Genomic DNA, 26,798 nt, shown 5'->3' with positions numbered 1-26,798 from the left:
TCAACAAAGGATTCCCGGTCATTTGGATATCATTCAAATAAACCTCAAGACGGTCCAATATCTAATGCAAACGTTCAGACCGCCAGGGACCGAGGGAGTGTCATTTGATAAAACAAAGCAGACTCAGTTTTTGTCATTCTGTTAAAAAAAAGGCTGATATGCTGACAGCAAATGGCAACTTAAAATGGCTGTGGAAGTGTGAAAATTACTTATTAAAGGGTGGGTTCACCCTAACTACACCAAAAACATTTTCTCACTTATCCCCAGTGGTGCCTAGCTCTACCCATGCTTTTTATTGATATGTCTGCCAGGTTTTAAGACATGTGTGAGAAATCTGCTTCCACCTCAATACAACGGAGGCATCTCTTTCCATAAAAAGTCTTGGTTACTCAAGCCACAGTATAAATGGTAAATGGTAAATGGACTGTACTTATATAGCACTTTATCCAGTCTTTAAGACCCCTCAAAGCGCTTTACATACTACATGTCATTCACCCATTCACACCCATTCATACAGAGCAGTGTACCTTACTCTAGGACCTAACATTCACACACCGTTGGCCATGCCATCGGGAGCAACTCAGGGTTAAGCATCTTGCCCAAGGATACATCGACATGTTGACTGCATGGGCTGGGAAGTGTATAAACACTTTTTTATGTGAACTATTATGAAATGATGCCTTACCACTATTTATAAATGGCTATTTTATCATTTCATGATAACTCTAATAATAACTATGTTTACATATTGCTCTAAGCAACACATGAAAAAATCCATTCTCCTCCCTTGCCATAGGGAAAAATAGAAATATCAAACAAAATACATACAATGAGATGGTTTCTTTTTGTAATTCAGGTGAATTTACTATTTATGATTAGCTTTTTTTCAAATACTGTCAACAGATACTGCTCAATCTATAGGGTTTGACATTCGGCACTTTCACCTTTAGTTGGGTTGCGTGTTTTTTGCAAACCTAATTTGCAATGCATATTTCTCAGGGTGTGCCCCGGGTGCTCTCGGAGGCTGTGCACTAAACTCCACTATAGTTTATATTTTGAATGCCGACGGAGGGATAAGCTAGTCAATGGTTAAGACCATGGTGGATCAGTTGTAGCATTGAGTTGTCATAAGACTCACAGTAGAACGACAAAATGAATAAGAAAAGACACTTTCTGGAGCATCCAGAGGTCAAAGACTACTTGTTGAAAGGAGAGAGATTCACCAAGTGGTCTGAGGTGAGTTAATATTTCAAAAAAATCTTAAAATCTGAGCTGTATAATTTGATACCAGCTAAAAGTATCATGCTAATATGTGCCTTTTTATTTTTCATTACCTTTTGAGTGATGTGAGTTTAATTTAAATCCTACAATAACTTTATACACTGATGTTGTATGAAAATTGGGTAGTCCTACATCATGAATGATAAATTAATAAATGTCCAAAATGTTGGAACGCTAATTGCCTTGCCTCCATCCAGGACTCCACAAAGACCTTTCCTGTCACCATGAAGATGGATCCGAAAGGTTTTTATGTCTACTGGGTCAACCAAAGCAAGGTAATCAATATCCAGGGTCTACAAAAAAGAACAAAAATGCCCTTGCACAAAATGTCAAAGTGTTGACTCCAATTCCGTGGCTAATATAAATGAAATGGCTTTTTTGTGTATCATGCAAACCCAACCTGACAGATTAAAACACGTGATCAATAGAGGTGGTCATGTTTCAAATAATCCACATCTGTGTAATGTGTATTTGATTGCGTCTGCCAAAGCTGTGAGATAGCTAAGAGCTACAATCAGGTCCAAGCTTCTTGTGGAGATTATTGATCGGTGCTGATGTGGGCTCACCATTCTGCAACTGCACTGTGATGCATTTGATGAAGAGGAAAGCTTCATCTCTCTCCTTGTCTCTATTATTCCTGTCTTTCTTTCTGTCTCTCTCTCATTTAGGCCCCATCTGGTTTCTACCACATTACTAAACCAGTGAAGCCAATTAAATAAATGTCTCCTGTGTGCCTGTTTGGGCCCAATTATGTTCTGTTGTTGACTTAAAAGCATTTGTTGGAAATGTGTATGAAAAGGCAGTAACGTATACGTAATGTTTTGACAATGCAGTCTTAATATTCTCCGCACAAACAAAGCCAATCCCATATTTGTTGCATTTTGACAAAACATGAGTTGTATCTGAATCCATATTTGGACTTGTGCCTACATGTTGAATGAAAATACTTCTTCTTCTTGTTTCTAGGAGACGACGTTCCTGGATGTTGCTACTGTCAGAGATACCAGAACAGGAAAATATGCAAAACTTCCCAAAGTGAGTGCATTATTATTTTTTAATGTAATAACTCTGCTGTAAGAATCTGTGCAGGCATGTAAATGGTGTCAAGCCCTTAATTTGCCCATTATAATTAATGGCTTATTTGCATTGCAAAAACAGCAATGGACTTCGGCGCCCATGCTGCCCCCCTTCTACAGAAACACACACACATATACAAACAAATAAAGACACACACACACACACACACACGCACGCACACACACACACACACACACACACACACACACACACACACACACACACACACACACACACACACACACACACACAACACACACACACACACACACACACACACACACACACACACACACACACACACACACACACACACACACACAAAGAGTCATGATCTGAGATTTCTCTGAGTGAGGTTTTTTTCTTTTTTTAAATCTAACAGCTGTATTATTTGTTCCGCTCCTCGCTGGTCTCCACAGAGAGTAGCATCACGCAGCCATCGTCATCCCTCACTGAGGGTTCAGAGGTGAAATTTGAAAAGTGTTCCCCTCAGGGAGAGTGCACACAGAACACTGCATCATCCCATTCAGGTTGCTATTGAAAGCACATATTTTTCCCCGGGGCCCCAGAGCAGATTTTTTGGGGACAGCGGCTGCAGCGCTGACGTTAGCTCTGAACTTCTGAAAGTACCAAAGAAGTGTTTGATTGTAAAGTTGCAGAAACAGGAAGGTAGCACCTACAGCAATGCTCTGGTGTTCTTCCTCCTGTTTGTGTTGTACATGAGTGTGTGTCTCTTTGTGTCGTGTGCATATGTTTGCATGTCTTGGCCAGCAAATTTGCCTGCAAACAAACTACCAGAGAACAAATGCTGCAGACACGATTTTACTTCTTAAAGCAAACAGGGCGAACACATGAGGAATAACCAGCTCAAAGTATTTATCACCCACATTATGACCCTTTTGCATATCAATTGCTCATGAAATGTATGTCATGCCTCCATGAAGTAAAATCCGAGAAAATTATGAATGAATTGAAGTAAATGGAGGTTGCGTTTATCACAGGAAAACTGATTAACAAAATCTTATACAAATCCAAATGTATTTCCAAACACATACATTTCACTATAACATTTACACACTCATATTGTCCAAGTGTATAAAATAGTTGGATGTTAAACATGGCCACCATTTACTTCAATTCTTCAAGAGTATTCTCCCTTCACCATGGCATGTGAAATAAAAAAGTGTTCTTAAAACCTTAACAAGGTAAGCAATTGATATACAAATAATTGTTTGTGTGCGATGTGTTTCTTTAGGAATTACACTACAGTATGTATTTTGAGCCAATGTGATGTATTGGTTATGATCTTCTCTGTTTTTTGCCTTTCAAAGCACAGCAAGGTTCGCAATGTGTTCAATATGGACTTCCCCGACAGCAACCACCTCGCCAAAACTCTGACCCTGGTCTCAGGTCCTGACACGGTGAATCTGACCTATCATAACTTCTTTGCCTCTAAGGAGAAGGTGATACAGGTAATAAGCCCCTGACAGTGTGTGTGTCCATCCTCCAGCTGTTCACAATCCTCTCTTTCTCTGATTGTTCAAACACAGCTACAGGCCATTACTTATTACACATTGAGCCTTTACTTCCTCCAAATACGGCGCCTTCTGTCTCCCCTTAAGTCTTTATTGGACTTTATGACTCCAATGACCGGATTTCCTCAACTGTAATGAAATAACAATTGAGATTTTTTTAAATGCATCATGCATCTCTCTCATTTCCTGTGTTGTTATTATATTAATGCCCTCTAGTGGTGATATGTTTGTCCATTTAAAAATCATTTATAATGAAATTTCAAGCACATTTCATCTTGATATCGGATGTAATATGCCTGTTTGTATTTGTGATTAAATGCACATCAGAACTGGGCAAATGAGATACTTGCGATAGCCTACAACGCTGCAAGAAACAATTCCTGCAGACTAGTCTTCCTGGAGAAAATGTAAGTGAACTTCACAGCAGTTCTGCGTGTATGATTTACTGCGAACACAGCATCAATTCATTTCACCATGTATGACAGTCATGTGTTAATGGTATGTCTGTGCTGGATCTTAGATACGTCCGCATTTCCCTTCACACCAACAAGGATGGCAAGATCCCAGTGAAAAAGTAGGTTACAGTTCGACAGACAGAAGTAATTTGTACTGTAGATTTCCTACTCAATGTTTCACTGTGTTTTTTTCAGTGTATACAAGATGTTCCCTGCAGATAAGAAGAGGGTGGAAAGTGCCTTAGCAGCAGCACAGCTCCCTAAGGGAAAGGTTAGAAAATGTTAACATTCTTGTGGGTTGGTTCAGTCTCTGAAGTTTTACTGCACCTTTTGTCACTTCTCCTGATAATGCCTTGTGTTTGTTGTGGATTTTGACTGTTATTTATGTGACAAATTCAGGCTTCTGCATAAGTATTGAAAGTGTGATTTAGATATTTTGATGAAGAAATTACCATCTTTTGAAATGATGTAGGTAACATGTTTTTTTTATTTCAGTATGACAGCATGAAGCCTGACGTCTTTACTGAGACTGCCTTCAGGGCCTTTCTGACAAACCTCTGCCCTCGGCCTGAGATCTATGAGATCTTCACTTGTTAGTGAGTCAACCTCTTCCTTGCTTCGCTGATTATCTGCTGATATTGCTGAATAATCCTCTATTTATCATCATATATCCAAACGTTTTTATTAATACACACCTACTGTAGCTGAAATAATACATATTCATCTTATAATTTTACTTTTTTTTTTGTAAAGCCTTTTGGGTTGCAGCTAAATAATCCTATTCGAAAAGGCTCAGTTAGTTATGAAGCCAGATTCTTGCTTTTCTACATATGCTAATTTGGCAGCATAAAGCAAAAATAACGCCTGATGTTAAAATGACATGCAGCACTCATGTGATTGTTACACCGTCACTGTGCCCCGCAGCTCCAACAAACCCATCATGACGAAGGAGAACTTCACCAAGTTCCTCAACGAGAAGCAGAGGGACTCCCGGCTCAACGAGGAGCTGTATCCACGTCTGAGACCGGACCAGGTCAAGGTTCTGATGGATAAATACGAACCCGTCGCCACTAATTCAAACAGAAGTGAGATTGATTGATGGTATTTTTTATGCATGCAGGCTTGATGAAGCATTTGTAATTTTGTTTTGAATCCTTGAATGCATCTCTCTTGTTTATCTGCAGGTCTGATTACCCCCGAGGGTCTCCTATTCTTCCTGATGGGGCCAGAGACAACTGTCGTCATGCAGGACAAGTTGGCCAAGAATCAGGACATGACCCAACCCATACCGCACTACTTCGTCAAGTCCTCCCACAACACGTACCTCACAGGTCAAATACACCACTTTTGTTTAAGTTGAACACAAATGTGCACCTGAGGATTATTTAGGAGATGTTTCCACTTCCTGTCCGTCCCCCTGCAGCCGGTCAGTTCTCTGGCGTCTCCTCTCCAGAGATGTACCGTCAGTGTCTGCTGTCCGGCTGCCGCTGTCTGGAGCTGGACTGCTGGAAGGGCAAACCTCCAGAGGAAGAGCCCATCATTACTCACGGCTTCACCATGACAACTGAGATCCTCTTCAAGGTGATGACTCATCATTTTGGGGCGTCTCCAGTGGGGTCTTTTACAATTCATTCTAATATTTGACATATTGGCATTTTTTTGTCTCTCTTTCAAACATTAGTTTAAACTTTATTTGTATAGCACATTTCATGCAAAGATGCAGGCCAAAGTGCTTAACAAGGAGAAGATGAAAATAAACAATCATAAGCAATGATATGAGAAAAATAAATACAACTTTATTCCGCAAAAATAAAGTCTTACAAATTATACTGATAAAACAGGAAAGAAAAAGCCAGATAAAAAACATAGGCCATGATAACAACAAGAAGCCTTACCAGATTTCTTGTGGGACTAAATGTATGTTTCGTTTGAACTACCAAAGCCTGGATCTTCTTTTCATTGCATAAACTTCCTGCTTTAAAGAAATGCAATAAACAAATAATTATGACTATAAATGTTTATCATAGACTTGAGTTAAAATTCATCGTTCCATATATAGACAACCCTTGCTTTTTAAGTAAAAATCATGGAATATTGCCATTTGTATCATAAACAAATTATTTTTAAATAACATTATATATTTTATGGAAAACTTTGATGTACATTGGAGCAGTGTCTACTTTTGAAACAGAAAATGAAGAACTGTATACTTTTTCAGGGCAGAAAGCTTTTTGTGTGAGCCCTCCCCACTTCCACTGAGTATTTCCTTTCTGCTATCTATCATACATCTTGGAACTTTTCTCGTAAATGGCCAACTCCCAGTTTCCTGTGAGCACAATTTGCATTACTCAATATTACATCTCCGTGTAAACACTCATCAGAAGCGGGGGCTAAAAGTGCAGCAATGTGTCATGGATATCATAAAAGCCTATAAATTATCCTTATAGTCATGCACATGAAAGAGCAAAATAGTTTGAAGGTGCACACGCACGCACTCACTCACGCACGCACTCACGCACGCACTCACGCACACACGCACGCACGCACTCACACACACACACACACACAGGCCGTCCTGTCATCCTCTTACTCTCAACACTTCCATTTAAGGGCAGTCGGAGCTCGACATTCCCAGGGGCCGGGACACAACACCTCAGTTTAGTTTACCGTCAGCCTGTAGATGCGAAGGTTTGGAGCTGACTTTAAGGCCTCTTCACAGAAGCGGACGCTCTGCAGTCTGTCATGTCTTCTCTCTTCATGTTTGGGAAGAATAGTCATCATGAGCTCAGTCTGCTTGTCTCATGCTTTTTTGCTTTTTTCATGATTTGTACCATTCTATAAATGCTGTTTGCTGCTATGCTTTAGCTTATTTTCTTACGTTTTTTAAAGCTCTTTCCCAGTGTGACTTTAATCATGTTCTAATTGAAATACAATTCAAGTTACATGCATTATAAATATCTCTTTAACGGCAGGATGTGATTGAGGCCATCGCGGAAAGTGCCTTCAAGACCTCACCGTATCCCATAATCCTCTCATTCGAGAACCACGTCGACTCGTAAGACCTGAGTTTTTCTATGAATTCATGCCCTTTAATGTTATTAACTCAATGTAATAGTATTATAATGCCATTATCCCAAATGGAATATTGATGGTGCATATTGAGGATGTACTTGAGCTTTTAGTTCTGGCAGTAGAACAGCAGATCTCACCAAGTGTTGTTACTTTGTTCCAGGGTGAAACAGCAGGAGAAGATGGCAGACTATTGCAAAACCATATTTGGTGATGCCCTGCTAACAGATCCGCTGGACAAATACCCCGTGAGTGCACTGCTGACACAGATCTCTGTCAAAATAGTAAAGCTAGATAACGTTTATAAATATAGAGGGGTTTGTTAAACAGAAGAGTTTGGTGATAAATTAGATAAAGTGTTATTCCGGTACACTGAGTGTTTTTGTCATGAAGGCAATAAAGTTCAAGTTTCATGTTTTCTTCTTTCTTGACTCTGCTAGACATGTCCCCCTCAGGCTCCTGTACTCATCCAGCTGATTTATTTGTAACAGCCTGTTCACCTCCTCTAATCTGTGTGTGTGTGTGTGTGTGTGTGTGTGTGTGTGTGTGTGTGTGTGTGTGTGTGTGTGTGTGTGTGTGTGTGTGTGTGTGTGTGTGTGTGTGTGTGGTGTGTGTGTGTGTGTGTGTGTGTGTGTGTGTGGTGTGTGTGGGTGTGTGTGTGTGTGTGTGTGTGTGTGTGTGTGTGTGTGTGTGTGTGTGTGTGTGTGTGTTGTGTGTGTGTGTGTGGTTGTGTGTGTGTGTGTGTGTGGTTGTGTGTGTGTGTGTGTGTGTGTGTGTGTGTGTGTGTGTGTGTGTGGTGTGTGTGTGTGTGTGTGTGTGTGTGTGTGTGTGTGTGTGTGTGTGTGTGTGTGTGTGGTGTGTGTGTGTGTGTGTGTACCTACATGTGTGTCTTCCTCACAGTCAAAGAAAGGACATTTTTCACAATTTCAAATAGAATCAGGGCCGTAGCCTGGATTTAAGAAATGCTGAATTCATGACTCAAACTCCCACCAACCCAAGCTCCCTAACAAAACATTTAAATAGAGTTATTGTGCAAGATAATCCGTTATTGTGATTTCAATGTTTTTCTGCCTAAAAACTGTTTGATAAGTTTAAAGAAAAGTTGATGTTCTTCATTCGGCACCCTCTTCAAGTAGGCTTTTGAGTGTACGAGATGTGTTTGTGTTTAATTGTACAATTTTAATGCCTTCCCTGGTCATGAAATAAATAGTTTTTCTCCAAAGAGTGAGAGGAGAATATCGATTTAAGGTCTTTTTCCTGCTCACACCCAAACACAGTACCCTGAACCAGCATTTTACCTGCCTTCTTTCTGTTTGTCCGCACTATGCAGCTGATGCCAGGCCAACAGATCCCCAGCCCCTCTGAGCTCATGGGTAAAGTCCTCATCAAGAACAAGAAGGAAAGTCATGAAAAGCCGACCCAGGCTAAGAAACCCAGCACAACAGCTACTGACCAAACCACAACCACAGCTGCACCCACCCAGGACCCAAACACCACTTCCCAGGATCCCACCAACGCAGCACCCACCACCCAGGAGAACCAAGGTTGACCTCAAGCCAAATCAGATAGCCCTAAAAAAAAAAGGCCTGTTTGGTTTTACTCACTGACATTGTGTTTATATGTTTCACCAGAGGGGGATGCAGCTGTGGAGGACGCAGATGAGCAAGAGGAGACAGAGGAACAGGATGAGGAGAAAATGAAGACATCAGATGAGGTACAGTGTGGTTGCAATGATAGTTTATACATCTTCCATTAAAAGAAGCTCATGCATCACTTGACTTTCTGTCCATCCCCCACAGGGCACAGCTGGACAGGAAGTCACAGCATATGAGGCGATGTCATCCATCGTCAACTACATCCAGCCCACCAAATTCATCTCCTTTGACAATGCCAGAAGTATGTCTGTCTTTGGTCTATAAATCTCATCCAAAATAGATTTGACAACACATACTTCACACATCAAAATCAGAGTTATGTAATTATTTTCTCCTTTGGCAGAGAAAAACAAGAGTTACGTCATCTCATCTTTTGTGGAGACCAGAGGGGAGGCGATGATTTCCAAGACTAGTACCGAATTTGTCGAGTATCCTTTAGAGTGCTGTAGATGCTCTAAATTATGACAACCTGTGTTAAAAAAGGCTGAATTATATTCAAATGAACACAAATGTTGACCAAATATGTACGCTATCCTGGTACAAATACACAGACATAAAACCTCCTGAACCATCTTTCCCAGATACAACAAGAGGCAGATGAGCAGGATTTACCCCAAAGGAACGAGAATGGACTCATCCAATTACAGCCCGCAGCCTTTTTGGAATGTAGGCTGCCAGATGGTGGCGCTCAACTACCAGACAATGGGTAGAAATGCACACTTTTGCAATGAAAACCACCTAAAATGACATACATGTGTTGCCCTACATGAGGGGACTTAACCATTCACAGTTTCTTTAATCCCCACTTCAGTCTGAAATGTAAAAAATGTTTTTGTTATATTTATTTTGAACCTGAGCTTCTGTTTTCCACCACAGCAGGTCAGTGTTGCACCTCTTTGAGCTGCACTAGCCTCAGATCTGCTTTGCATCCCGAATGCTCTCTGCTCCTCCTTGCACTGATGAGAGAGGGCATGAATTGGCTGTTGTGTTTGTGTCTTCCTTTCAGATTTCCCAATGCAGCTGAACATGGCTCTGTTTGAATTCAACGGCAGAACGGGCTACCTGCTCAAGCACGATGTTCTTCGTCGCAGTGACAAGAAGTTTGACCCTTTCTGTGACAGAATTGACACGGTTGTGGCGAGCACACTAACCATAAAGGCAGGTTCACAGTACTCACTTTTACAATCCCTGTGCTGTGAATGGCATACAGATCTTACAGGTCTCCTATTATACTCTTTTTCATCAATATATTATAGTTCTCAGATATACAAAACATGTCTCTGAAGTGTTTGGCTCGAAATACCAAACAGATAATTGTAGCATCCCATAAACCCCTCTGTTTCAGCCCTGTTTCAAAAGTGCTGATTCTGTGTCTGTTACTTTAGATGAAAATAAGGAGCCACTCCCCACGCCCCTCTGAGAGATATTTGGTTAAAAAGAACACAATGGTGCTCTAGGGGGAGATTCAGGTGATAAGGTGGGGGGTGTTACCTTGGTTGGTTATTGGCTAATGGTTACACAAGCCAAAAAAACATTATGACTTCATAAAGTGGCCAAAATCTGATCATCATCAAAAAGTGAGCGAATCTTTTTTCAGAATCTCTTTACACAGAGGGGACACATGTTTATGTATGAAAGACATGAAAAAGGGGATTTTGCATAATAGGTGACCTTTAATATCTGTGCAAACTATCTGCTGCTTTAAAAAAAATGCAAAATGTTCACACATTTATGCTGCATCATTTATGGTGCCGCGTTGCATGGAAACTGGTGCAATGTGTACATAGCTCTGAGCTGTTATTGCACTTCTAAATTGAGCTCTAAATTAGCCTTAATAGCCTTGGGAAGCCTGCGTCTGTTTGTGTGTTTCTGTGTAGATGAACAGTCTGTAATAATACAAGCTTCCTGCGGAGGCTGATATATGGTTCCTGGTATTCAGCAGACTCCGCATGGGTGAAAAAGCGAAGCTATATTTATACCCACAGTGTCCTGAACACGGGTCCACACAACAGGACACATCCACATATGTTCTTACATGTCTTTCATCAAATAACGTATTAAACTCACCTGCCTCACTAGATCTACTCGGGCCAGTTTCTGTCTGACAAGAGCGTGAAAACGGGAGTGGAGGTGGAGGTGATCGGGCTGCCCGGAGACCCCAAGAAGAAATATCGCACCAAGTGGACCACCACACCCAACGCCATCAACCCAGTGTGGAATGAGGAGCCTTTCGTTTTTGAGAAGGTGTGTCAAGCATTTTAAAATATGCACCTAACCATGTGCTTTAATGTGTTTATCTAAGCTCAGCTATTATACCATAAAGAAGACAAGGTCACTCTCTGAAATAAATCATTCAATAAAGTTGCTTGATCATCTTTTTGGCAATACACAACATTTTGGATCATCCGGCCATTCATCATTACGCACAGATGATACAAGCTCTTCCTAAGGAGCCTTTAGTTAACAACTCAATGCAATCACCAATTACTGTGACTTCAACCAGCAGGAAATCACATTGAACCTCAAAGTCAGTCATTGCTATACAATGAAACACCTGTCAGACATTGAGAATGATCATTAAAAACATCTTAATGTACACCAATGATAGAAACGGCAAAATATTAAAACGGGATCAAATGGAAGGGATCTGTACATCTTAAAAGAGACACGCGTTTGTATTCAAGTCACATGTAATATCCGACAAAATATAGATTTGATAACATTTTTGTAAATATATCCTAGCATTGACGTAGAAACAAAACGTTTTGTTTTTGGATGTAAGGAATAGTTTATGTTCTGGAGGATATACCATTGACAGAAAAGGGATCGAGCTATTCCCGTGTGAAAAACAGTAGGACAAATATTTATAGATAAAGAAAACACTATGCTATTTCCTTTAGATTAGAAGATTACTCGCTCTGTTGTTGAGCCACTATTTTTTAATTAAAATACAATTTACATCCTCAGTTTTGTGTCCATGTTCACAGATATGGCATGATATATCATATTGGACTGTCTAATATTGTGAGGTCATTGATTAATCTTTTTAATTATCGACAAGTTTGATTTGTAGTATTTATTGCATTGACAGAATGGTATTTATATTACATGGGCATTAGCACAGGTATGATTTTGTATCTTCCTCACCCATTACGTCCCTGTGTTTTTTCTGCTGTTGGTTTTAATATATGTGTTGTTGTTATTATGCACAGATCCTTCTCCCAGAAATGGCCTCTCTAAGAATTGTGGTCCACGAGGAGAACGGTAAATTCTTGGGACACAGGATCATCCCACTGGATGCCATCCAATCAGGTGAGAGAAACTGAGAATAGAAAAAACCTCACTTCATGCTCCCTCTGATCTACATAAGTTAATACTCCAATGAGTCATACGAGCCCTCAGAACACGTTTAGACAGCTTCTGGAACAGAGGAGCTGCGGTTTTTTTTCTTGTTGTATAAATTCACAGAGGTTTGTTTTATGACCTGCAGGTTTCCATCACATCTGCCTGCGCAGTGAGAGCAACATGCCGCTCACTCTGCCTGCTCTCTTTGTGTACATTGAGGTCAAAGACTACATCCCTGCTGCCTTCGCAGGTGCTTGGCCTTTTGCTTTGGGCATCTGCAAAAGAAAATCCTACGCTGCTATTGAATACATGTTGTTAGTGACAAGACTTATTTAGTTTGGTTGTGTAAAGCTTCATAGCATTTAGGTAGTTTTGGTTTAAATGTAAATTATTGACACATCTTATCTTACCTCAGATTTCACAGACGCCTTGTTTAACCCAACAAAGGGAACAGAGAAGACAACTAAGACCCCTAAGGAGGTAACGAAAAAATGAGCTAAAGGAAACTTTAATTGAACCATCATTTAGTGAAATATACCTATCAGTAATGTCCCCAGTTCTCCCTTAAATCATTAACATTAATACTCTTCTTGGAAGATGACCAGCCTTGTTAAATTTTGATATTCCTGAAATTTTTTCGCCCATGCAGTCTTCTTCCACCTTCATTTCTCCCTATGAAATGCCTCTTGCGGTCCAAACCCCCACAGATAAAGCTAAGGAAAATGAGACCCCCGCTGCAGGTAATGACGCTTGTGATTGTGACGCAGCTCAGTTTATTTTTAAAAACTATACTAAGCTTTAAAAATGATTTCATAGTTGGTCTTCAGTGCTTAATTAAGGAGCTGTACTTGAACACTTTCCAGAAAAGGCAACGCCCGAACCAACCCCTGCAGTTGAAGCCAATGACGAATCATCTCAGTCCCCCCCGGAGGCAAAGACAGAAGAGGTTGCTAAAGAAGAAGCTGAGATCAAGTCAGAAACTCCACAACCCGAAGCAGAACCTCTTCAAACTCCTGAGACCCCTCCTGCTGAAGCTGCAGCCCCGGACGCGGTGATCCTTCCTGAAGCCGCTCCTTCCCCTGAGGAGGAAGCAGTTCCAGAGCCAGAGGCCTGCCCTGAAACCACAGAGGTGAACGACTCCAGTACGAACCCTGAGCCCGTTTCAGACGATAAACCAGCCACAGAATCAGCCACAGAATCAGCCACAGAATCAGCCAGTGTTGCTGTCGAGCCGGCTGCTGTGGCCTTGCCCTCTCCAGCCAGTGCATCCCTGGAGTCTGCCGGGTCAGGTGACTTATCTCTGCCCCAAACATGCAGTGAAGGTAACACCAAAGTGCTTACTTGACTGCACTCACCGTAGTTTCCATTTTATCAGTGCACTGTAGATACAGATCCATTAGAGCACATACAGAAAAATATACGAAGGGCTGGGCCGCTCACTAGAGGTGAGGTATATTGCCTCATAAGTTAAGATATAAGTTAGCAAAATCAATCAAATAAATGATGCTTGATACTTGAAACAAACACAACAGCCTACATCACAGCTTACATCAGGGTTTCATTTATTTTGTTGGCAGCTCATTATTTAAAACAGAAGCTTCAGATACTTATGAAGAGGAAATATGAAGGGCAGATTTCAAGCTTGTTATGTAATTAAGTTATTGGGCTTTTTTTTTTACCAACTAAGATTTGTTTGAAATGTTTTCAACTTAAATTGACTGAATTTATTTGAAAAGTGGGCTTATTAACACATGCATATGGTGTTATATATTTTTGTGTTACATATATATTTAAGAAGTACTATATATTACAAGCACAAGTTTCATTTGTGGGCCATATTTCATTATACTTTTTGAATTAGCTGAGGGCCGTAGTTTGGACACCCCTGCATTAGAGGAAGTATTTAGACGTTTTTTGTTTGATAAATCTATTACAAAAATTCATATCTACTGCCGACAGTAGAAGGAGGATTATCACAACAGAGCCCTGTTTGTTTATACTGCAGAGCTGTCGACTGTGACTACTGAAGAACTGACACAATACAAGAACTATCTGAAGGTCGTCAAGCGGCAGGAGAAAGACTTAAAAGAGGCAGAAAAGAAATATCAGAAGAAAGGAGATGAACTGATTCAGAAATACGCTGACTCCTTCAAGGCCATCAAGAAGAAGGCCTCAGTGAAGAAGAACGAGTAAGGGGATTCATACTTTACTGAAATAATGTGTGAGGTAAAAGGTTTGCAAAGAAGATTATATAGAGTTGGTTTACGGAGGGTAGTCATGAAATGATTTCTGAATACTTTGATCATGTGTCCAATTGTTGATGTTTACCGAAGACTGTTCTGTTTCTTACAAAGTAGCCGGGCTTTCAACAGCATATTAACAGACTGACCTACTAATGAAGTTGTTGTTGTTTTGGTCAATGATATAAATGAGATTAGGTTTAGAAGCACAGAGAATATTCCTCGGCTAATGTGTTTTTTCCAGCTGAAGCAGAATATTAGAGGAGGAAGAGAACGATAAATGAATATGGGCCGCAGTGCTTTTTGTGCACCGCCCTAGACACTAACCTTTCAGGACAAATCATGTGTTATTCAAGGCCAAATGTGCTTTGCTGGACAGGATTTGCAGTAACCACTCTTTTGTACATTCAATTTCCGTACTTGGAGGGATAGTGGCTGTTAGCCGATAATCTATTCCCATTCCATATGTGTTGTTATGTTGCATCATGTTGTGTTTCCTCCAGGGGAGGGGGAAACACCTCTGACTCCAGCGTGAAGACGGAGCGCGTGCAGGAGCAGAAGGACAAAATGCAGGTGGAGCTGCAAGCACTGTGGACGGAGCAGAGCGATCAGCTGAAGAAGAAGAAAGAGCAGTATGCTACAGAGGTAAGTAAAACAAGCGGTCAATTGACTATGTATAATATGAAAGGCCTCACTCATAATAGCAACACATCAGATAATAATAAACTCCTTTTGTTGACTCCGCTGCTCCTCTGTGCTCTACAAAGCGATTTATAATCTTTCAGCTTATTGTTCTGATTTTACGGCCTACTGTTTTGGTTCGGTGTTCAATGAAAAAGCTGTAAAAACAAACAAGCGAGCCCCAAAAGTTAGCTTATATTGTGGTGGAGCTCTTAGCAGATGAAAAGCCTGATAGGTTCATCTGTTAATGGTCGACATGTAAATAAGCAAAGTTAGACAAAGAACTTTGCCATATCACTTTTAATAGTTAATTACCAAGATAAGATTTTCCCCTTCAAAAACATATGAGGCATAGTTAAAGATTACAATTCCCTACAGTATATATATTTGTTTTCATCCACAAGCGCCACCTTAGTAGCTAAATGGCTACCAAATACTGTATATATGGCTACCAAAATATAATGCTCTATCTTGTCTGGCTAAAACACAATTTAATCACACTGATGCTTGACAGGATTTTGTCTTATGGTTGAACGCATTTCATTTCATTCAAGATAATGATGCACATTTTTTTTATCACCCCTAATAATGTAGAAAAAACCTTCATGTTGGATTCTATTAGGAGAAAACTTTAGCTATTTGTCAAGTTATGTTCAAATATCTTGCAAGAATGTATGGCATTTTTTTCACAGTTGGAGAGTAAAACACAATTTGATCTACTATAATCTTGGACAGATCAACAATGTCTTTTTCTTTTTACATTTCATCCATGTATGAAGATTTTTAAATGGGTCCCTGAAAGTCAAGATCTGCTTCCCTTTTCTCATGTGCTCTTTATCCAACCATCCTTATAATCATCTCCTGACTGTCTTTATGATTCATCCCAAAAATAGGATTTATTTACACCACTGAGGATGCATTCTAATCTCTCCTGAAGCACCTCATCTTACCGCTCTCTACCTGTTGTGTGCCTGAGATAACGGGCAAGCAGCCAGTACTTTAGATGCTCTATTGATTATATACCAGTCCCAGGATCTGCATTAACCAAGGGATCATTCAGGTGATTTTCTTAAGGGTTGCCACCTCATTAAACAGAGTGTAGAACGTACTGTAGCGGTGCTGTGAAACAATGTTAGAGTCGCCATCCTGCATACAGGTCACAGCAAAGTGCTCTCATTAAACTTCAAGCCAAAGTTCATGGAAATTAACAGAGAGGGATGAACTTTAGTTCAAACACAGCATGGACGTTGTTATTTAGAGCTACTGAAGCCTCATTTTCCTTCTCTCTCTCGACTGTCATTGTGTCACTTCCTTCTTCTTTTGTGACAGAGACTGGCCAAACTGTTGGAGATGGCCACAGAGAGACACGACATTGAACTGAAAACCCTGGAGAGGTGTGAGCACACATACAACACATTTGGGACATGCTGTACACACAGAGAGTGCAGAGGGCTTTGCTGAGTCTGTCCAATCTGTGCCTTGAGATTTTAGTGTGACACTGTGTGCGTTTGAGTCATCTGAGGTAAAATCTTTGACATTTTGAAAAGTAAAAGACCATTGAATAATGAATAGATCACCTCAAGGCGTGGGTCTTCCAAAGTCCTTGGCCGGCTTATTGTGTGTGGTGTGGTGTGTGTGTGTGTGTGTGTGTGTGTGTGTGTGTGTGTGTGGTGTGTGTGTGTGTGTGGTGTGTGTGTGTGTGTGTGTGTGTGTGTGTGTGTGTGTGTGTGTGTGTGTGTGTGTGTGTGTGTGTGTGTGTGTGTGTGTGTGTGTGTGTGTGTGGTGTGTGTGTGGTGTGTGTGTGTGTGTGTGTGTGTGTGTGTGTGTGTGTGTGTGTGTGTGTGTTGGTGTGTGTGTGTGTGTGGTGTGTGTGTGTGTGTGTGGTGTGTGTGTGTGTGTGTGTGTGTGTGTGGTGTGTGTGTGTTGTGTGTGTGTGTGTGTGTGTGTGTGTGTGATCCCCTGTCTCCAGCAGGCAGATGGTTATCTCAGGACGCATTATTATTAGAAGCATTGTCCAACAGGTGTTTAAACAGCAGTAGGGAAGCTCAGGCAGCCTTCATAATCTACCTGTCAACAAACACTATAACCTTACATTTAAGCCCTCTGTCAGGAAAAGGTCACCTCAGAGACTCACAGCCTGGGAACTTGTGTATGAAGGGAAAAGGTTGTTTATGGGGACTATCTTTTAGAATTTCAATCAACCAGGAGTCCTCATTTCTCTCTTTGCCTTTTTTTGCAGTGAAACCAAAGAGAATAAGAAGAAATCACTCTGCAAATCAAAGTGAGTGCAGAGCATGACCTTGCCTTCAGTTACTTTGTGTATTTGCATTAATTGCTATTCCTCTTGCCATGCTACATCTCTTTGTACATACATATTTACAATATGTGCAAGAGGTTTCATTGAAATGATTGATTATTTTCCCTAAGGCTGAAAAGGGCAATGAGCGTGGAGGTGTTGGATGAGCCTAGTCCGTCTGATTCTGCAGTAAGTCACCTTTTAAATTGAGTTTAAATGAGCAGATTAAGATGTTTGGAGCACGTATAATTTAATGATTTATTTAAAGTTTAAAAAGACTGAAAACAGAGGAAAACAACTAGCCTTGATCTGTCCAGAGGTACAAAGAAATCTACCTACCACACCGACAGTTACTTACAGGACAGGAGTACTAATGCCAGAGCAAGAAAGGCCCACCTAAGAAAATCTAAATCAGTTTAAGGGTCACTATATTTAGAATATTTCCCATCAAACAGCCTTTTCTAACAGGTTTCTGAAGCTGTTATCTAGGCTCTCTTCAGATCCAGTAAACTCTTCTGTCAAAAAACATTATTTTACCTTAGATGACACCAGAGATGCTGGTCTACTGTCAGTTCATTTGTGTTATTGTATGACTTTGATGAATCCAAACTAACCCTTTGCAAATCCAGTCACACAATACAACAAACTAATCAATAAAAGGGGCCTTTCTTTGAGATGGCATTAATATGTTTTGCCGCTGCCTCAGTCCAAAGCAGTACATTGGCTTGGTGAGCGCCATCTTTTGTAGGTAGTTCATTAACTATGGATGAGCACCTTAAACAACCCTTTTTCTACTATCTATTTAACAGTATAACTATGGTTATAAAGAGGCAGAATGCGTCTAACAATACATGGATGTTTCAGCGCTTTCTCTTCACACATCTTCACATATCACACTTATGTTTGTTTATACGCTTGTGAGCAGGCACACCTTTTCACCCACACGTGACACACAAACACACACTATTTTACACACTGAGTAAAGTGCAGCGGGCCTTTTCCATAGGCCAGGCTTGTCCATTACTCACAAGCTGTTTTTAGGGAGCTAGCTAATCCATGTGTGGTCGATGACTCACTGGGATCTGCTCTTGTTCCTCTGTTGTCTCACCAAGATTCAGACCGGCTGTATCTGGGTTAAAGACCTGGCCCTTTCACTCTGGTCCTCTCTGATCGACTCCATCTGGACCTTACCTGCACCTCGAGCAGCTCATTTTGATTAACTTAATCAGCATTAGTCCATTAATTACAGCAACTATTTATTAAACAATCACTTAGTTAACCAACCCTGCCTCTGTATTGAGTTGCCCAGCGCAATAATGGCTGTGTTACCAAACTGGACAAGTCCAACCTGTTGAGATCTAACTGTATTGATTCTGTTGCTCAGGTTGCATCCCATGGGTGCATTCACATCTACAGTACACATACATACAGACACACACAAAGGGAAACATGAGCAGAACTGCTTATAGACATGTCTTGATCTCTCCCTCGATGCACACACAGTCACACAGACTCACACCACAGATCGATCGTGTTTTTCTGGAGCTTTATGTTGTGTTGTGCTTTATTTTATTGTTACAGTCTTCAGATTTCAGCCCGCAGCAAGTGGCTCTGATGAAGAAACAAGCGGCCACACTGGAGGAGATCAAGACCCTGACTAACCAGGTACAAACCCCAGTATTAAACATTGCAATATTATAATATAACTTAATTCCTCTCTGTTACTTTTAGATAACGTAAATATCAAATGTGCAAATAAAGACAAGAAAAATGCAGACATTATTTTGTGTGTAGCTGTAAAGGTGAACAGCATCACATCACAGTAATGATGTAATCTGTGAAAATGCTGTCATCATACAAGGAATTGAATCATTTGGCACATTAGTTGAATTCATTTGAACATTGAGCAACAGCAGTACCCATTTAAATATAATTAAGGTAACTTACATGCACAGTTCTAGGTATATTTTTATTTATAACCCTTTGTGAACAAGTCACAAATCATAAAACATTACAACCTAAGCAAGAAATAACCATCACAGTTTATTCGATTTAGTCACTGACTCTTCCATTCAAAAAGAATATTTCATTCCTGAGTTTCTGGTGGGACACTCCTCTCAAAGGGGAGGAGTATCCCCACAATGTTTAATACAAGCAAAGTCAAAAATATGAAAACAACAAATCCTTTTTTTTCAAATTCATTGTCATCCTTGGCCATCTGTACACTTAGTGATCATACGTAACGTTTCACGGTGACGCATTCGTTTAAGGCGATTGAGAAAGTGAAGAGTGAGCCACCGCTGTAAATGCTTTGCTTTGTATCGGGGAAATCTTGGCAGTCACTTTTGAGAAAAGAGGTGTTGGATAGTTGAGACATTGACGTGCGTGCACCAGATGGATGCTGTGTTCTTATGTCTCACCAATAGTATTAGCTTACAAATAGAGTTTTTTTATATTGAGAGGAGTAGTGGGAGGAATTCAAAAACGCGTTTCGAGATAAAGGGACAAATGGGGATACCGTTTTTCTTCAACATTTAAGATGATATTTGTGTATGTATCAACATCCTTGATTGTGAGTTTTTCCTAAATGCAATTTCCACAATGCTTCAATATTAGATATACCGCAAATATAGCTTATCGTCACTCATTTGTTTTAAATCAATCCACTGGGTTAAATCAAGTTTCTTAGTCCGAGGTTGAGCATTGATCTTTACTCTCACTGGTGCCAACACACAAATCCATACTCTCAGGATTATCATGCGCACCTGTCAGAGAAAATATACTATGAACCTGTCATCAGTCAAACTAACCTTTGGCCCCTGTGTGCAGCTCAATCAGGAGGCCCTGAAGGAGCATGATCAGAAACTGAGGTCTCTGCCTGCAGAGGTCAAGGAGGCTGTGAATGTCTGCGTGGGGGGCCACTTCCCTGAGCTGGTGGACCAGGATGGAAACAAGAAGGTGGAGGGAGCGGGCTTCTATGGAGACGTTTTCCTGGGTTAGATGTGCCTTTTGATCCCTGACCCTTTAGTGTAACCCTCTCCTCACTGTTATTTTGTACATCTTCTTGAAACCTGTTACATAACCTACAGTCTAGAACATTAGAAGATTAAATGAGCTCTGTGTGAACTTTCTATTTAGAGGTACTAATCATTTTAACAGTCATTTGGCCATAATGATGTTTTTGTGCTTGTCAATTGGAGAAGAAAATACTTTCTTCTCAAGCTCTTTATTTGTGTTGCTCTTAACCAATGGAAAATAACCTACTGAAGAGACAGATATCTTCCAGATGAAAGCCCATAAATAAAAGCATTATTTTTGACTCACATAATCTCCTTAGTGTTCTCTAAATTAGTTCAAAAATAGAAATTAATGTAGCGAGAAAAATGGGTTATCAAAGTCTGCAGGCTGAATTGAGACAATGAGTCTGTCTGTCACGCTTCAGCACATGGTGTGTGATACTTCATGAAGCAACAGCTAAGCAATCACTCTGAGATGTTGGTACGTTGCAGTTGTTAAAAAGGATTTGCAGAAAAACACTACATTTACTTTTTAACTGGGAGACAAAGTGCTGCAGTAGAGTCATGAAAATTGAAACAGGCAGCAGCATTACATCAATGTTCCCTCTGCACTAAACATTTTAATATTTATTATTTATTGTGATGAATAGTTCTTAATAAACTCTACTTTGTACTGTACAAGTGTGTTTTTCATTTATTTATTTATTTATTTATTATTAGTCATATGATGTTGAAATAAGTTAAAGTATTTCTAGCACTGTTTTTAATGATTTTAACAGCATCCAGGTTTTGGTTCATCTGCATTGGAGCATCTCTGTTCACTGCCTGAATACAATTCAATTTCCTTGTTGTCAATAATATTCATATTGTCTTATTGGCAATTCTGTGAATTGAGTTGAAGATGGCGCAGCATTTAATTTTATATCAGAGCACTCCAGCTAGCTATTCAGGTGTCTGAAACAGACATTAGATTTACATGTACAACATTTTAATTATGTATACATCAAGTAATTGGCAGTTTCAGCAACATTTCAGCTCAATCCACTTTCTCTAAATGTTTACACACATGCATGCATTTTATTAATGAGCAGCTTTTATCTGACTCAATGCCCAAAGCAATCTGTCAGGGTGGAGGGTCTGGACAAACCACGTCTGGGAGACACAGCCTGTGCCTGAGAGTCCTGCCACCTCATACACAGCACAGATGAACTGTGAGCTTTAGAGTGTGAAACCAGTCAGTCGTGAATCACCGGGCTGATAATCTTACATAAGACCAAGAATGCTCCGGCAGCTCGGTCTCATACCAGCTGGAGAGGGATGGCCTGAGCAGGATCTTTGCCACCAGGCAACACTTGGCTGCTCACTGACACTGAACGGAGAGCCAGTGAACGGAAGTGCTTCTCAATCACACACACTGACCGAAAAACTCATGATAAAACATTTACAGAGGAGCAGATGTTTGGTTGGACAATTTTACATCGGTTACTAAAATTCCCAGAGCATGTGACCGTAGCTCAGTCTGTTGGGACGTGGCTTTTTGAACCATAGGGTTGCAAGTTTAAGCCCCAAATTGGACCAGGTACTGACAGTGGGCTGGTACCTGGAGGGGTGCCAGAGCAGGCACTGGACCCACTCTGTTCCCTTTACGCTGCATAGTAGTTGCCAACTGCTCCTAATACTAGAATGGGTAAATGTTAAGTCTCAATTTCACTCTCTGTGCTGTGCATATGTGACTTTAAGAGTTGATTTGATAACTCTATTTCCCTTATTTCTGAAATAAAAATGTAAGAATATATATCATGCTCATTTTTGTGTTCATGCTCTAAAGTACAAAAAACACTATGTTCTGTCTGAAATGCTCTGTCTTTGTATTGCCCCACTCAATAGAAATGGAATAGAATGTGGTGCATGTTTTGGGTGTTGCTCAAGCTCAAACAAGGGCTTTTTTGGTATTTTACTTAAAGGTGGGGTAGGTAAGTTTGAGAAACCGGCTCAAGATACACTTTTTGTTATATTCCATGGAATGCTCTTAACATCCCGATAGCAATGAATATCTTAAGTGCTTTGACAAAAAATCCAATCCATGCCATCTGTGGAAGCCGTAATACTGTAAAAAGCACGACCAATCATTTTAGCCGGCCCGGCTAAAATAACTGGATGGCCTACCTGCCTGTCAGCCTTCCATCTGTGCACAAACTTATCTCGTGCCCTCATTGGTCATGTGCGCGTTCGTGTGTGTTGGAGGAGGGGCTCTATAAGGAAGTGGCAGATTTTATCCAGTTGTGTATTTTCAAATTCTAGCGATATCGAGCCGGTTTCTCAAACTTACCTACCCTACCTTTAAAGGTCCCATGTCATGCTTTTCCGGTTATTACCCGTCCCCTTGTGTGCTATGTAGCTTTTTCTGCATGTAAACGGTCTGCAAAGTCACAAACCCTCAAAGTACACCCTGTAGCGAGTAAAACCCTAACACAGAAAATACCTGTCTATGCTGCCCCAGAACGCCTCGTTGGAGATTTTTCTTTTTCCATTTTTTTCTTGACGTAACGACGACCCAAATGGACCAATCCGTGGAGCTCCTTACACACCAGGATCCCTTGGCGCAGGGCCGTCCCTCCCTACAGGCCTCACATTACGCAGGGGGCCTCACATTGCGCAGGGGGCCTCGGCTTATGAGCTCGGCTTGTGCGCAGTTCTCAGCGCAGTTGTTGATACATTGCTGACAGAGGGGACTACATTTGAATACAGATTTAAGAAATATCAGTTTTTGAGCATGTAATAAGCATGTTTTGTCTTGACTATATTACAACTATATTATAATAAAATAATATAGTATTTATATGATTGAATTGATTATGATTATTATTATTAGTAATATCTCACAATGTAATATCTCACAATGTCGCTTGGGGCCCCAAGTTGGCCAGGGACGGCCCTGCCTTGGCGTCACTATCAAACGCAACTATCAGCATAGAGCTTTTCTCAGCCGCAGCTGCGTGGATCTCCAGTCACAGTTCGCCACAGCTCAGGCTGAGTTCAGGCTGAGTTTCGCCGTGTCTCGCTGTTTCGCAGACCCCGCAGCAACCAGGAAACGACACCAGTAATACAGCTCACACTGTCGGCTCCAGGAGTCTCAAAGGGCGGAGCAGCGAGCCCCGCAACGTCCCGCCAACACGGCACCCAGACCCCACGCAGCATTCTCATCTGTTTGTCATTACTGGTGTCCTTTTCTGGTTGCTAACAAACACCATTTTAACACATAAACAAACATCAGAGCACACTGGGCTCACAGGGAGGGGGGGGGCAGGAGCTCCAACAAGGCGTGTAGGACAGAGAGTGAATACACATACTATACAGAGATGCTGTATGAGAAACCAATGTGATTTTGGAACATTGAACAATGTCAATCTATTCTAGTAGACCTCAACAATGGAATTATGATCAGTAGAAATGGCCATGACATGGGACCTTTAAATTGGAGTTGAATGAATTTCCCCCGAATTAATGCAATTAGAGAAAAATGAAAATCAGTCATACAAAATCTTGGCAGTGGCTGAAAACAGAAGCTTTTCTGATTTGCTGTTCTAATCTGTTCCAGATTAAAACAGCAGAGCACATAATAAAAATTGAATCAGTACATAGTGAACGGTGAACTATTTTGTTGTCCTCTTTGTTGTTTCCTGAGGAAGCAGGCCTGACCCACAGGAGGCGGAGATTCATGATCTATAGTCCGTCTTGGCTTGAAGTGGATGCCATCCTGGCTGAATATCCCACACCACCCACATACTGCATACACCACCTGCTGAGGCTGCACTGTGACAGGCTTCATGGGTGTTTGTATGTGTGTTGGATAAAGCTGTGGGCTGCATACGGTACAGTACTAAAAGATGTAAAAGCCTTTGCCAGGATAAGAGATTGCGATAAAATATGAATTCCTTTAAACATGATTTGCATGTATGCTTTCGCCAAGATGCAGGAAGTCGTTTTTTGTTCCAAAATACTTAACACAAATCCCATTCGAATCATGGTTATGGAATGGGATTAGCAGGCTAATGAGTATTCCAGGATGCTCATCTCCCTGCAGTCAGTAAGCCTCTTCTGTGTTTCACATGAGCTTCAAGGGCCTGTGAGAGGCGCCTCCACCTTCTCATTGATGCAAATGTTATAACCTCCTACCGTACGTGTGTTAAGGAGTCGATGCCTGCATTTACACACACTGACACCCACATACCGTAAGCGAGACAGCACACTCATGGCCACTTGAATTCTGATACTCTCAAACTCCCTAGGCCCAAGTCAGGTGATTTATTCTGCTCTTGTTCTGGCTTTTTGCTCCGTTTGGATACCCCGTTGCCTGGTGATATTTCCATTACGGTGACGCTCCCAACCTCTCTGGGATGAGAGCATCTGTCTCACTGTGAGTAAAGAGGACTCAAGAGTCATATCAGAAGCCTGGCAGCTGGCTGCACTGTTATGTAACGGTACGTCTACACAGCAGCGTTAAAAAAATCTTGGAGGTGGGCGTATCTGAAGCTTGGGGATTTTTTGCGAACAACCAATCACATGAATCTCCCGCCCGCGACATACGAAGCAAAAAAGCCCGAAGTAAACTGGATATAAACTCCCCAAAACAGGCGAAAACATACCACTGTCTCTGCCACCTCCCTCCATGCCTGGCTCCTCCGGTTTATATCCCGGTAGGTCTGGTCATAAAGCACCGGGTGATTGATTCGCTACCGCTAATTTCTCCTCCATTTTTTGGAATATGAGGAAATGACCTGCGGTATGTCTCTCCCAGCATACACGCCGTTTGATTGGCTAGAGCTTGAACTGTCAGATTTGCGTACACGGGATTTGATTGGCTGACGCTTCCACCTCAGCCTCAAAAGTTGAACATTGTTCAACTTTGAATCCTGAAAATCCTGAAAATCTCCGCTCGCCTGCCCACAATGCATTTCGGCGAAAAGTGAGGGAAAGTGACGTCACCCCATTCAAAGTGAATGGGCAGAAGCGTTTCAAGATTTTTTTAACGCTGCTGTGTAGACGCACCGTAACGGACCGTCTCCACAGCAGCGTTAAAAAAATCTTGGAGGTGGGCGTATCTGAGGCTTGGGGATTTTTTTGCGATCAACCAATCACATGAATCTCCCGCCCGCGACATACGAAGCCAAAAAGCCCGAAGTAAACTGGATATAAACTCCCCAAAACAGGCGAAAACATACCACTGTCTCTGCCACCTCCCTCCATGCCTGGCTCCTCCGGTTTATATCCCGGTAGGTCTGGTCATAAAGCACCGGGTGATTGATTCGCTACCGCTAATTTCTCCTCCATTTTTTGGAATATGAGGAAATGACCTGCGGTATTTCTCTCCCAGCATACACGCCGTTTGATTGGCTAGAGCTTGAACTGCCAGATTTGCGTACACGGGATTTGATTGGCTGCCGCTTCCACCTCAGCTTCAAAAGTTGAACATTGTTCAACTTTGAATCTTGAAAATCCTGAGAATCTCCGCTCGCCTGCCCACAATGCATTCCGGCGAAAAGTGAGGGAAAGTGACGTCACCCCATTCAAAGTGAATGGGCAGAAGCGTTTCAAGATTTTTTAACGCTGCTGTGGAGACGGCCCGTAAGTGTCAAGAAGCCTGATTTGAACTGCAAATGACTGTAGCCTGCATAATGATACACAGTCCACCTGTTACTGCAATGTTGATCAGTAAAAGTGATGTGATTTAAATCCAGACACAAATAAATCTATAAATTTAACAGTTTAATCTTGTCAAACGTTTTTATTTGGAAGTAGCAGTTGCACAGCCAGCAGCAAGTTAGCTTCGATTAGCACAGACTGGAAACATCTAGCATGACCCTATTCAAACCAGACACAATTAATCTTCCACTCCAGCACTTTAAGAGATCACTAATTAACTTTTTTTTTAAATATTGGCATAACACAACTAGAGTTCTAAAATAATGTAGGCCTACGCCAGGCCGATCATTTCCAGCGTTCTTGCTCAGCTAAGCTAACAGTAGCTCCTACTGTAGATCTAGCTTAATATTGGCCAAATATGAGAACATTTATATTCGAAATGATATCATCTAACCCTTCTAACAGTACATTTTAAAAATATTCAGCAATAACTATTACTTTACT

General features: G+C 41.1%; 1 protein-coding gene across 2 annotated transcripts; it reads left to right on the top strand.

Annotated features, from left to right (window-relative positions):
* Positions 1 to 1,116: 1,116 nt before the first annotated feature.
* plcb2 (phospholipase C, beta 2) lies at positions 1,117 to 21,316 on the top strand. Of its 2 annotated transcripts, XM_034125589.1 has the most exons (32): positions 1,153 to 1,236; positions 1,479 to 1,556; positions 2,248 to 2,316; positions 3,690 to 3,830; positions 4,221 to 4,300; positions 4,414 to 4,467; positions 4,544 to 4,619; positions 4,844 to 4,944; positions 5,273 to 5,433; positions 5,533 to 5,679; positions 5,772 to 5,929; positions 7,321 to 7,403; positions 7,581 to 7,665; positions 8,748 to 8,961; positions 9,049 to 9,131; positions 9,217 to 9,313; positions 9,416 to 9,500; positions 9,654 to 9,778; positions 10,079 to 10,230; positions 11,152 to 11,316; positions 12,285 to 12,384; positions 12,563 to 12,667; positions 12,833 to 12,897; positions 13,067 to 13,157; positions 13,281 to 13,739; positions 14,423 to 14,606; positions 15,161 to 15,302; positions 16,668 to 16,732; positions 17,578 to 17,619; positions 17,766 to 17,823; positions 19,216 to 19,299; positions 20,464 to 21,316. In XM_034125589.1, exons 1-32 carry the CDS (start codon positions 1,153 to 1,155, stop codon positions 20,632 to 20,634), a joined length of 3,804 nt encoding a protein of 1,267 aa, XP_033981480.1. In that variant the 3' UTR covers positions 20,635 to 21,316. The 2 variants fall into 2 exon arrangements, with proteins under 2 accessions (XP_033981505.1, XP_033981480.1); XM_034125614.1 differs by lacking the exon at positions 12,563 to 12,667 and having other exon boundaries at positions 1,117 to 1,236.
* Positions 21,317 to 26,798: the final 5,482 nt, after the last annotated feature.

The sequence above is a fragment of the Trematomus bernacchii genome, unplaced genomic scaffold (genome assembly GCF_902827165.1).
Source record: "Trematomus bernacchii unplaced genomic scaffold, fTreBer1.1, whole genome shotgun sequence".
Taxonomy (NCBI): domain Eukaryota; kingdom Metazoa; phylum Chordata; class Actinopteri; order Perciformes; family Nototheniidae; genus Trematomus; species Trematomus bernacchii.
This window is presented reverse-complemented; position numbering and strand designations above follow the sequence as displayed.

What these genes read in the sequence shown, in the direction of transcription:
- plcb2 (XM_034125589.1), top strand. Translation starts at nt 1,153, where the DNA reads ATGAATAAGAAAAGACACTTTCTGGAGCATCCAGAGGTCAAAGACTAC. An exon ending in CAACTAAGACCCCTAAGGAG is followed by an intron (nt 12,898 to 13,066) that starts GTAACGAAAAAA and finishes TCGCCCATGCAG; the next exon opens with TCTTCTTCCACCTTCATTTC. An exon ending in AAGAGCAGTATGCTACAGAG is followed by an intron (nt 15,303 to 16,667) that starts GTAAGTAAAACA and finishes CTTTTGTGACAG; the next exon opens with AGACTGGCCAAACTGTTGGA.